The sequence below is a fragment of the Echinops telfairi genome, unplaced genomic scaffold (assembly GCF_000313985.2).
Source record: "Echinops telfairi isolate 266 unplaced genomic scaffold, ASM31398v2 ScPeMD7_36;HRSCAF=134, whole genome shotgun sequence".
In the NCBI taxonomy this organism is placed as follows: Eukaryota; Metazoa; Chordata; class Mammalia; order Afrosoricida; family Tenrecidae; genus Echinops; species Echinops telfairi.
Window position 1 is genome coordinate 34,266 of NW_022103934.1, and position 13,584 is coordinate 47,849.

Sequence of the window (13,584 nt, forward strand, 5' to 3'; positions counted from 1 at the left end):
CATATGTGCTTGACACAATGGATGTATGTATGGATTGTGATGAGAATTGTATGAGCTCCCAATAAAATAATTTTAAAAGAAAAGGAAACTCATTTAGTGGCTATGTAATATTTCAATGTATGGTTGGGCATTCATATAACTCCCTTCCTTTTGGACACTGATATTTGTGCTTTCCACTATTAACACCACCATCAAAAATCACCATCATAGTGTCACAGGATAGTTATAGAATGATTCTACCAGGAGAGTAAGTTAGGCCAACTACAGTTCTATTTGAAGGCTTCCCCTCCATGCAACCACCATTTCAAAGCTCTTTATGTGAAGAATTAGTGGGTCAGCTCGCACTTTAGCACTGGTAGAATGACAATGAATAAACTTCCAGGTCTAAGATCTCTTGCCTTAGGATCCTCCCATTAATACAAGGTCGCCAGATGGGATTCCATCTCTTCCAGGCCCTGCAGTGCATATGCAAATAAGGTGGATCAATAGAAGCAATCCCTTGCCAAACTTCAGCACCTAGACCAGCACACTCTTGGCCCATCAGAAAAACAAACCAGGATTGTATCCCTGAGCATCAGCTTTTGAGCTGCGCAGGACAAAGACCCATTGCAGTCATGTCAGGTTGGGGCTTTGGTGGGTGTGTGAGGCTGGGTAGTCTGGAGACACGAAATCAGTGACACTCTTATGTATAAAAAAGAACTTTATATGAAGAAGTTTTTATAGCAAGAAGGCAATTCAGCCCAGGCCAAGTCCAGGCAGACAATGCTAGCCAGAGCCCTCTTTAGGCGCATGTAGCTGCAGTTGAAAGAAGGAGGGAGCAGGGAGATCACAAGCTGGTCGGTGCAGAGTCACTTGGATCCAAAGTCAGTGGGAGCAAGTCAGTCTCAGCCAGCAAGCCCAGGGCTGGCCCAGGTGGGATTACTGGAGGCAGGCAGAGTCCAAGCAAGGAGAAAGGTGAAGGGCAAGAGAGAGAAGTTCCCAATGTCTCTCATATAAAGGGCATACTCCTGAGGAGGCAACATCAGACTGCGACGTGATCAATAAGGTTGGATTCCACCCCTACCTACACTTTCATTCAGGTACAAGTAGACAAAAGCTAACCACCACTGTGGGCCATGCACAACCTTGAAGATGTATCTAGAGATTGAGGCAAAGAACTAGCTCAATCAGCAGCACACTGGTACAAACACCAAGGAGAAAGAGAGAAGAGGGTCGGCACCTCCAATTAAGCTTCAACCTGATTAAACTCTGCCCACATGTTCCTATGGAAGCCTTGTTGGCACAATAAACCTAACCATCACACTTTATCCAATGCCAGTTTCTGTCTCTATAAGAGCATCTTCTATCCATTTCAAAAATCTCAACTTGATTTTAAATTTGTTTGGAAAATATTTTGCCACTGTACTTACTCAGATATGGCCATCACATTCTCATTAGGCCTGATGCTGCTTCCTTACTCCACCCACAATTAATTCTCAATTTAGAGACTGAGAACTGCATCGCAACCCAAATGCTCCTTTTAAAAGGTTTATTTCTTCAATAAAACCCCTAGAAGAGCTTCCTATTTCATTCAAAATTAAAGCCATAGTTTTCCTAGTGGTCGATTAGAGTCTACATAACCTGCTCTTACCCACCTATTATATTCATCACCTATTCTCTTCTCAAAAACATTTTCACACTTGATTTAATGTAACATAAATCCCCGTCCAAATGCTACAGTGGAACTATAGGTTTGGTTCTATTTTCTTAGCACCCAGAAGAAGAAAGAGTGAATTGATAGCATGCATGACATCCATAAATACACATTGTTTAAAGAACAGCAATTGCTCATTTGTGGATAATGAAGACACTTAGCAACAATATTCTTAAAAAGAAGTCACTGCAGATTGCATTGAACAATATCCTCAACCATTTATTTCTTTGGGTACAACAATGGATTTCGTAAGGCTGGTTCTGGAGTATGTCTTAGTATAGACTCGTGACTTTACACTAAGCTTGATTTATAAATCCCACTGCTGTGTGACAAGAAAGTAGGAGGAAACTATGTGACTAAAGTATTGACGAGGGAGTAGTGGGACACTTAAGGATATTATAAGCATTTTGAACCCCTTAATAGGTCAGCCCTTCTGGTGGAAAAACTCCTTGCTGATTACTCTACCAGGCTAAAAGCAGTTACTGAGGGCGGATAATTCAAAGGTCTTACTTGTTCTTATTTTCAGGAAATGATTTCATGGTTTTTGTTCAGGTTTTAAAATAAGACCTTGTGAATTTGATAAAGGTGGTCCATACACTCTGGACTGGAACACAGCTTTGAATAGTTGTGTTTTGACTCTGTAAAGCTGGATTAGAACCAGAGCATGCACACTGCTACAGATAAGAGCCTGCAAGACAGGGAATCCAGAATAGATAAACCCCTCAGGGCCAACGAGGGGAGTAGAGATACCAGGAGGGTGAAGGGAGAAAAGGAGACTTGATCGCAGGGAACAAACTAGAACCCCCACCCAGGGGTGAGAATAAGGGAAAAGAGGGTGAGGGGCAATGGATGTTGTAAGATATGGAAAAAATAATCTATAACTTAACAAGTTTTCATGAGGGTGGGCAGATGGGGGAGGGAGAGGGAAGAAATGGGGAGCTGATATCAGGGGCTCAAGTGGGAAGATAATGCTTTGAAAATGGTAATGGCAGCATATGTGCAAATGTGCAAATTGGAGGAATGTATGGATTGTGATAAGAGATGTAAGAGCCCCCAATGAAAGTATTTTTTTTAAGTTGTAGATGTACCTCAAGTCCTGCTGTACAGACAGCCAATCGACCTCAGATTACAGTTACATTCATTACATGCCTGGCAATTTCCCTATAACTTACCTTCAATAGTAAAAACAGGACCACTCTGGGTGGTACAAATGTTTAAGTTCAGCTGGTAACTGGAAGGTTGCAGTTCAAACCCATTCCGCACGCAGCACTACAGAAGAAAGCCCTGGTGATCTATTCCCATACCAATACCAACCCTAACAGTAAAAGCCTACAGAGTAGTAGTATCCTGCAGCAGCAGCATGGGATCGTCCTGAATCAGACTCAACTCAACACCAGCAGCTATGATTTATTTATCTTGGCACAGGATAGAAACATTGGAAAGGTTATCAGGACTGTTGTGTTCGGGGTTGAGTGTGGTCGAGACCATTTTCTACAATTAAAAGTCAATGTGCTTTTTGTAAGAGATGTATGAGCCTCCAATAAAATGATTTTTTTTTCAAAGTCAGTGTGCTGTAGACCCATAGTAGCTTGGGAAATGTACTTACTCGTGGTTTTGATAGACAAAGGCACTCCACCTCAAATATTTGGGAAATGTTCACTGGAGAGTACAATAAACAATGGAGACCTGTGCAAAGGGAAAAGAGTACCAGGAAGAAGGACCCAGGAGATGGGATCCGCTTATCTGGAGTTCAGATGTCCCCAGGAGTACAGCTCAGTAGAAAAGAAGTTCCTTTTTATTGGGACCCTCTTACTCATGGGAACCAATAATCAGAAAAACAGAGTAACAATAGACAATTAATTTAATGAGCATTTGTGAGACGTTAACCCCTGGAGCCTCAGAAATGGTAAATATGTCCCTACTCCTCTCACCTAAAGTGTAACTCTCCCTAGAAGGTGGGAGAGTCCCGCTGTGTTCTCTCCGATGCCCAAGACCACCTCTTGGCCCGCTATAGGAGCTGAGTTGCACCTGCAAGATAGTCAGCAAAAGGGACCCAGGAACTACACACACAGGCGATGCCATCTGAGCAACTGCTATGGGGTCAGGTATGGCGGCAGGCAGAGCTCACAGAAGACATGCACCATCGTGAAATAGGGATGACAAGGTGGTGACAGTCCATTCACTTGAAGATTTCACCCAGTCATGCCACCTCTCTGCTTCTCTCTCTTCTAGAAAAGAAGACTGAGGATTCTTCTCCCTCCTTTTGGTTTCATTTATTTTTTTACCTAGACATATTAGCTGGGTTTTTCTGGAGCTGTTACAAGTGCTCTATTCTCCCCTGTTTATAAAATCGTACTCAGTTCCTTAGTCAAGAATTGTGTGTGAACTTCTGTGCAGTTAGCCCTTAGAAGTCCATTCATGCACTGTTTGACATTGTTTCTGTGCCTCAATTTCTACATTTGATAACTTCACAGGGTTATTCTAAGAAGAAAATTAAAGGAGGTAATGAATGCATGGATCTCTTTCACCCAGTAAGTACCTCTACATGTTAATTAATTGTTATAATTACTATAAGCACACTTTCATCCAGTGAATTAAAACAACAATGATGATGACAAAATAGGCCAGTGCAAATAAAAACAGCACAGTGCTTGGAATATGGTGACCCTCGATACATTTGAGATGTTATTACACTTACTACATACAGCTTTCTAATTTGTACTTGATAACTTTTGTGTTTTTACTCATATTTGGAGTGGTCCTGTTCTGATTTCTGAATACTATACCATTACAAATGAGCACTACTGTTTTCAGCATACTTATTCCGGATAGATTGCCTTACTGAAGGCTCACTCACTCTCTGCCATCGAGTTGATTTTGACTCCCAGGGCCCCTCTAGGACTGAACAGAACTGCACTTTTGGGTTTCTGAGACTGTACATTTTTATGTGAACAGATTCAAACTTCCAATTTTGCAGTTAATAGCCCAACAGGTAACCCAAGATTCATATACATATGTGTACATTTTTATTCTAAATCATGATGAGCATTATGTTAAAGTACAAAATTCTACAGCTATGCCTTTGAAAACCAGAGAAGAGAAAGCTTTTCAGCTTACAACTGCTTTTCACCATGTTCTAAGATGGTAAACAAAGCAATGAGATACTCAAAAGAAATCAGTTTGTGCATTAATATCATTTGGAGAAATTAGATGTGTTTGAAAAAAGTATTTAAAATAATAAGAAAATCTTAAGAACTAATATGACACAAGATTAATACAGAAAAACAGGAGAGTTTCTGTTCTAATAGCAACAGCCCTGGAAAATCATGTGGAAGAATCTCAATTGTAATGGCATTATCCTCATATAATATTATAAAGACATTAGCATGTTCCATATTTTTAAAACTGATCAGTTTGCCCAAATAGGACTCAAGAATTATGAGGAAAATTGTTATTGGGATAGGAATATGGAATATAATAAAGATGTCAATTCTTTCCAATTATTTGATAAGTTTAATGAGATCATCAGTACAATTCTAGTGCAACATGATCACATGAATTCAAAGACCATCTGAAAGATTATGTTGATTCCAGAAAGAAACGGATAAAGGATAGATTATTAGGTAATTTTCTCATTCAACATTTAAACACTGAAAGGAATTAGGTAAAGCAAAGAAAGAAAGGATTTTATAACCTGCCACCTGGGACGGGAGAAAATTACAACATTTGTGATTGCTGATTAAAATGTGATGGAGAAACAAGATAATTATTTAAAACCGCCAAGGACATTTATCTAAAAGAAACATACACTACTATTTATCATAAAGGAAACTTAAAAAGAATGTATGGTTGCGAGGTGCCTTCCAGTGAGTTCCAACTCCTAACCGGCCCAAAAACAACAGAAGGAAACTGCCTGATCCTGCACCGTCCGCACATTGGTTGCTTAGTCTGAACCCACGGTTGCAACCAGGTACCAATCAAGCTCATAGAAGGTCATCCTCTTTTTGCTGCCTTCTACTTTACCGAGCATGATGTCTTTTCCAGAGCCTGATCTCTCCTTAGAAACATGCCCAAATTACATAAGATGAAGTCTTGCTAACCCCATTTCCAAAGAGGATTCTAGCTGTACTTCTTCCAAGACAGATCGTTTTGTTGTTGTTCTTTTGGCAATCCGTAGGACTGTAAATCTTCATTGCTAGCACCATAATTAAAAAGCGTCAACTCTTCTTCAGTTTTCCCCATTAAACGTCCAAATCCACACGCATTTGAGGCGACTGAAACTATCATGGCTTGGGTCAAGGCTTGAAGTTAAGCCTCACAGGTAAATCACCAACTGAGAGTGCTCGTGCTCACCAACCCCTTAGAGTGGTCTTGTGCAAGAGATTGACCTAATGCAATACATTGCTTGATCTTTTGACTGATGCTTCCATTAGCTTTGGTTGTGGATCCAAGTAAAATGAAATCCTTACCTCGTCGATGGTTTCCTCTTTTGTCACAATGCTGTTTAATGGTCCGAGTGTTAGGATTTTTGTTCTCCTTTACATTCAGTTGTGTCCGTATTGAAGGCTTCAGTCCTTGATCTTTATCAACAAGTGTTTCAGGTCTTCCTCACTGTCAGCAAGCAAGGTTGTGTCATCTGCATTTCTCAGGTAGTTAATAACCTTTCCTCCAATCCTGTGCCATCTTCTTCTTCATAGAGTTCAGTTTCTGGAATTATTTTCTCAGCATACAGATTGAGATGAATGTGGATGGTAAAAGGCTAGAACCCTGATGCACTCTTTTGCTGGTTTTAGGCCATAAGTAGTCCCTTGTTCGGTTTACACAACTGCCTCTTGATCTATGTACAGGTTCTGCCCAATGTAAGTGTCTGGAATTCCCATTCTTCATGCTAGCCATAGCTTGCTATGATTCACACAATGTAACGGCTCAGCATAGTCAGTAAAACACAAGTCAACATCTTTCTGATGTTCTCTGTTTTGAGCCAAGAGGCATCTGACATCAGGAATGGTATTCTTTGGTCCACATCTTCTTTTGAATCTGGCTTCAATTTCTGGCAGCTTCCTGTCGAAGTACTGCTGCAACCATGTTTGAATGACCTGCAGCACAATTTTACTTGTATGTGATATGAATGGTATTGTTAGACAATTTTCACATTCTGTTAGATTTCCTTTCTGTGGAATATGTAAAAGCATGGATCCCTTCCTATCTTTCAAATTTCCTAGTATAGGTGAGTGAGAGCTTCCAGTGCTTCATGAGATTGTTGAACAATTGTTCAACAATCAAATGTTATTGTCATTCCTGGAGCCTCATTTCGGTTGAGTTCTGTTTGTATTTCTCCTTCGGTACCTTTGGTTCTTGGTTACACACTGACCTCTTTAAATGATTGAACGTCAACTCGTTCTTTTTGGTACAGTGACTCCACGTGTTCCATCCACTTTCTTTTGATGCTTCCTGCATCATTCAGTATTTTTCCCATAGAATCTTTCAATATTACAATTGGAGACTTGAATTTTTATTAAGTTCTTTCAGCTAAATATATGCAGCGTGTGTGCTTCCTTTTTGGTTGTCTAACTCTCATTCTTTTCATATTTCATTAAAATGCTTTACTTTGTCTTCTTTCATGGCGCTTTGAAATGTCGACTCTTCTGATGTTCGCTTTGATAGTTTCTTTCTTTCCTGTTTTATAAATGACCTTTTGTTTCTTCATTTATGATGTTCCTGATGTCATCCCACAGGTCATCAGGCCTTTTGTGATTAGTGTTCAGTGGGTCAAGTTTACTCTTGAAATATTATCAAAATTCGCCCGGCTCACCGCGCTTCCACCGCTGCCCGCGTCAGAGCTCAATTCCCCTCAAATTATAAAAGCAGGAAAACTCAAGGCAAAGAAAAGTAATAAGGCTAGTGATTTCAGCGACATGGCAAATTGGCCAACACCAAGTGAATTAGTGAACAATGGAAGTCAGAGTGTCATTAGTCAGGGAAATAAGAAACCACAAAGTAGAAAAGAAAAAGAAGAGAAGGTTGACAAGAGAAGCAACAATGAAAGCAACGAAAATCGGGAAACAAAATTAGATGTCTGTGGTGAAAATGTCAGTGAAGATGAGGCTCAGTCAACTAATCAAGGAAAGAGAGCTAATAAGCACAAGTGGGTACCACTCCACTTAGATGATGTGAGACCAGATTTTCAAGAATGACCAGGATCCCAGAACAGCTCCAGATGTCAACCTGAAGCAAATAAAACAGCACACAACAATAGATGCAATGATTCCAGAAGTTGGAGGCGAGACAGAGAAAAGAGAGATGATGAAAAGAAGTTTCCAGTGTGAGAAGTGAGGGGGGTAATATCCGAGGTCCCTCTAGAGGAAGAGGACGTGGAAGAGGACGAGGCAGAGGAAATCCTCGCTTGAACTTTGATTATTCATAGGGTTATCGAGAACATGGTGAAAGGACAGAGCAACCATTTCAAACAGAACTTAGCACCAGTATGATGTATTACTATGATGATGGTACAGGCGTGCAGGTATATCCTGTGGAAGAAGCATTGCTTAAAGAGTATATTAAACGCCAAATTGAGTATTACTTCAGTATAGAAAATTTGGAGCGAGACTTCTTCCTTCGAAGAAAGATGGATGAAGAAGGCTTCTTACCCATTTCCTTGATTGCTGGTTTCCACCGAGTTCAGGCTCTCACTACAAACCTTAATCTCATTTTAGAGGCATTGAAAGATAGCACAGAAGTGGAAATTGTGGACCAGAAAATGAGAAAAAAGATAGAACCAGAAAAATGGCCAATTCCCAGGCCTCCTCCATGGAGCGTGCCACAGACTGACTTCTCCCAACTGATCGACTGCCCGGAGTTTGTGCCAGGCCAGGCCTTTGGCTCACATACAGTCAGGGTGATGATCTACTGATGCTCTTGGATGTCATTTGATCGGAATATGCAGTGGAGTAGGTGAATCACTGAAATGCCAATGGACATATTGGAACAAGTTGTGCTGCAGAAATGAAAGCAGCCTCGACTGCCTTCTGTGCCAGCATGTCTACTCCCAACTCCTTTGAAGGATGTTGGGCCTCACCACAGTGGAGATAACCATCTTTGTGCCAATGCGGAGACACAGACCAGAGGACTGCTCTTGCTTTCCTAGGAGGTGCCCAATTTGTTTGTATTTGGCCTGGGTTGCACTGTGGGAAGGTTAATTATTATCATCCTGAAAATACTGCAAGAATTCTATCTTTTGCTTCTAGTGTTATGTACGCCAGTAATGCAGAAATAGACTTGACCGGCATTTCCCAGAATTTTAGGTTCTTGCTATTTGATTTACCCTTCAATATAGTGTACACTGCAAAACACATTGTTACAATGTTTCTCATGAACTCTTTAAGATTTATTCATGTGAACTTCAAGGGATAAGAAATTTAAAAAATGAACATGGGTATATTTTTCTTCATCCAAATGTATTTTTGATACATCAATATGAAGATCTGATCATCAATAACGCATTGATGATGGATTTTTTTTATCTTGCATTTTCTTTGTAAATAATTTGTTTCTAATCTCAGCAAGCAATTTGGGTAGGTATTTTAAAACTGAAAAAAAGTAGCATTGTTGGAGGTTTTTGTTTTTGTTTTGTTTTTAAATACACAGGGCTGATTGTATAAGTTAGATTTATTTATTGTGTAAACTTGGGGTCCAAGGTGATAGTTTTAACCTGCTTATGAGCAAGCACTTGATAAATTAGTTGAAATGGAAAATTCTTTTTCCACAGGGTAGCTGATTTAGGTCGATCACATTGGTGATGCCTGACCATTAACCATTTATGCATTGTTAATAAAATTACAAGAATAAATCAGAAAAAAAAGAAATATTATCAAAATTCAAGTAGAATATATTCAAAGTCATATTTTGGCTCTTGGGGACTTATTTTCATTTCTTTCAACTTCACATTGAACTTACATAGGAGCAATTGATGATTTCTTCCGCAACAAACCTCTGGTCTTGTTTTGGTTGTTAATATTGAACTCCTCCATTATCTTGTCCCACAGATGTAGTCAATTGGGTTTCTGTGTATCCCATCTGGAGAAATCCATGTGTATAGTAACTGTTTATGTTGTTGAAATGGTATTTGCGATGAAGAAGTCATTGGTCTTGCAAAATTCTATCATGCAATATACAGCTTCATTTCTATCACCAAGGCCATGTTTCCTCACAATCATTCCTTCCTTTCCCACTCCAGTTGCCAATAATTGTCAATGCATTTTGATGGGGTGCTTAATCAATTGCATACTAAAGAAGTTAGTCACTTAAGTGACTGGTGCATAAGTTTTAATGTAAGAAAGAATTTAAGTATCCCCAAATGGACGAATAGTTAATGAGTATGTCAAATCCACTCAGTGGAGTAGTTTTAATTTTATTAGTTAGAGGATGGTGGAAAGTGTGTGAAGGGTGGAACGTTTATATTTGTACTCTCTGTTCAGGAATTCTGTGATTTTACATCTAGACCACAATTATAATAGAAAGGACATATATAAATAATGATTAGTAATTCATCACATGGAGTATTAATTCTTAATAGGAGGGTCAGCGAAAGCGCCAACAGATCTAGCGTGTAGAAATGGCACAAATGCTGCAAGAGGAAAGAAAAGACTTTCCCACCACTGGACACGCCCACTTCTAGTTAGAGAACTGCCCATGAAGGGTCTGTAAGAGCAGCCCGGGGCTGTGGAAAGAAGGATTGCCTTGGGTGTGGGGAAGCACTAGGCAATGGTTCTCAAACTAGAATGTGTGTCAGCATCTCCTGGAGGGTTCGTTAGAAGATGAGTTGCCGGCCCCATGCCCAGTGATGTTTGATTCGGTACATCTGCAATGGGGCTCAAGGAAAAACATTTTAAACAACTTCCCAGGTGACAGAAATATGTGAGCCCTGGACCACAATTTGAGAACTGCTGACATAGAAGCACATTTTCCTGATAGTGTTTGTATCTACAATGTGCCAGCAAAGATATCCAGTGAGCTAAAATAAATGACTGCATGAGTTGCTTGCATTCAATTAAGGATAATAATTACCTATTTGAAGCTAATCCCACCCCCCACACTCTTCTTTTGAGGGAACCCAGAAGCCCCATGGAAAAAAGAAACCAAACAAGAATTGAAAACTTTCTCCTTCTGGGATTTTCAGAGGAAGTAGGCCTGAAACCTTTCCTCTTTGCCTTGTTCCTGTCCATGTACCTGATCACCTTCACTGGAAATCTACTTATTATCCTGGCCATCATCTCAGACTCCCACCTCCATACGCCAATGTACTTCTTCCTCTCCAATCTATCCTTCGCGGACATCTGTTTCACCTCCACCACCATGCCAAAGATGCTGCTGAACATGCAGACACAGAACAAAATTATCACCTATTCGGGCTGCCTCACTCAAATTTTTTTTTTCATTGTTTTTGGATGCCTGGACAATTTACTCCTTACCTCAATGGCCTATGACAGATTTGTGGCCATTTGTCATCCCCTACACTACACGGTCATCATGAGTCCCCAGCTCTGCAGACTGCTAGCTCTGGGCTCATGGTGCCTCAGTGTCATGGGTTCCCTGGTGGAAACCTTGACCATTTTGAGACTTTCCTTCTGTACACACATGGAAATCCCCCACTTCTTTTGTGACCTTCCTGAAGTCCTGAAACTCTCTTGCTCTAGCATCCTTGTCAATAACATAGTAGTGTACTTGGTGACTAGTGTCCTGGCTGTTTTTCCTCTCTCCGGGATCCTCTTCTCTTATTCTCAGATTGTCTCTTCCATACTGAGAATGTCAGCCCCTGGGGGCAAGTATAAAGCCTTCTCCACCTGCGGGTCTCATCTTACAGTTGTGTGCTTGTTCTACAGTACAGGCCTTGGGATCTACCTCACCTCCGCAGCCACATCATCATCTCAGACTAGTCTGATAGCCTCAGTGATGTACACCATGGTCACGCCCATGCTGAACCCTTTCATCTACAGTCTGAGGAATCGGGATATAAAGAGAGCCCTGGCAAAATTCATCGGTAGGACATCGACCTCTCAGTGATTGTGGGGCTCTCATGAGGAGCCAAAGCTCACAACGTTGTTGTTGTTGGGTGCTGTCACGTTGGCGCCCTGACTCACAGGAAACCCTATGTTTAACAAGCAGCACTGCCAGGTCCTGCGCCAGCTTCAGAAGCCCATTACTACAACCACTGCACCACCCATCTCATGGGGAGTCTTCCTCTGCTTTTCCGACCCTCTGCCCTGTTAAAGATGATGTACTTTTCCAGGGACCGATCTCTCCCAAGAACATGTCGAAAGTCCATGAGACAAAGTCTCGACATAATTCCTTCTAAGGAGCATTCTATAATACATATGTTTGTCTCTTGCCTGCTTGATACAACATTTTAATTGTCTGCTTCTATATATTTAAAATTTTTCCTCAACTCTTCCTTTGGAGTCTTTCTTGCCCTCTCTACTTTTCAGAAAGTGATATAATGAGTCTTCTCTTTACTGCAACTGTGTGTTTATACATCTTGGCCTTTCCTTCATTAACTTATGTAGATTTTAAAATGAAGACGTAAGCTTTATCACAAATAAAGAAAGAGAATATCAATTATTGGGATTTTGATTGTGTACTTATTTAGGAAATGACAGCCTGAAAATTCACTTACAGAGATTCTTTCTAAATATGTGAATGAAATCAATTAAATTAGTTCTCCGTTTTCACCTGGGGCACTTTTCTATCACACCAACTTTAAAGATTTATTTTTGTACTCATAAAAATATTTCATTGTTTGGTGACATTCAGCTGCTCCAACTTTATGTACAATAGAACAAAATATTACCCTGCTCAAGGCCATCCTCACAATTATGGTTATGTGGGATCCTAGCCGTACAGCCACGGTGTCACTCTAATGGGTCGCCCTCTTTTTGATGATCCTCTCCACATTCTGCTTATTAATGGATGTTTGCAGCTGTGCTTAATTTTGCCCCATCAGCAAATGAAGGTCCTGAAACCTTTGCTCCATCTACATCATTAAGGTCAATTCTACTTTGAGGAAGCAGCTCTTTTGTGTCCTATTTTGCATGCTTTCCCACCTGAAGAGCTCATCTTCTGGCCCTGGACCAGACAACGTTCCACTACTGTTCATAAGGTTTTCAATGGCTAACTTCTCAGAAGTGGACCTCCTCCTTCCTTCCTCCTAGTCTGTTCTTAGCCATGAAGTTCCCGTAAAACCTGCTCACCATGGATGATCCTGACTGTATTTGAAATGGTGGTGGCATAACAATAACATTATGGATTTCTTAAATGTCAGGAACATAGATTATCCATCATTGTAATCCCCATGTTTAGCTGGAGAGTATTCTCACTTGATATTTGTTGAATGAAATGACATACAAATGTGAGTAGATGAATAAATGCAAAGTGAAATCTGGACTACAAAAGGATAAATTCATTAAATTAATAGAAGCCTTTGAGCTAGGAAAAAAATTCAATTTCGCCAAATAATCATAGTGTTTCATACACATTACAACTGCTTGAACATTTTATATACCAAACCAAAATGAAATCCATAGCAATTATGTCATGTTGATGCTCTAGGAACCATGCTGATGCTATAGGACAGGGTAGAACTACCATCGTGAGTTCCTGAGACTCTAACCCTTTATGGCAGTAGAAAGCTTTGTCTTTCTCCCTCAGAGTTGGCTGGTGGTTTCAAAATGCTGACCCTGCAGCTGGCAGCCCAATGCATAACCACTCCACCATGACACCATCTCATTTAATGTGACGACTATCATTTTCCATTAATTACAGTAGAAGTAAGAGCTTCTAGAAACTAGGCCACTAACTCAAGGTCATATGTGTAGTGCAGAGACAGATTTCAATCCCAA

General features: G+C 40.4%; 1 protein-coding gene and 1 pseudogene across 1 annotated transcript; both read left to right on the top strand.

The window, feature by feature from the left end:
• Positions 1-7,510: 7,510 nt before the first annotated feature.
• LOC101656041 lies at positions 7,511-8,603 on the top strand (annotated as a pseudogene).
• Positions 8,604-10,813: 2,210 nt separating this feature from the next.
• Positions 10,814-11,752, top strand: LOC101639505 (olfactory receptor 7C1-like). Its single transcript, XM_004716813.1, has one exon. The coding sequence runs from the start codon at positions 10,814-10,816 to the stop codon at positions 11,750-11,752; it is 939 nt and encodes a 312-aa protein (XP_004716870.1).
• Positions 11,753-13,584: the final 1,832 nt, after the last annotated feature.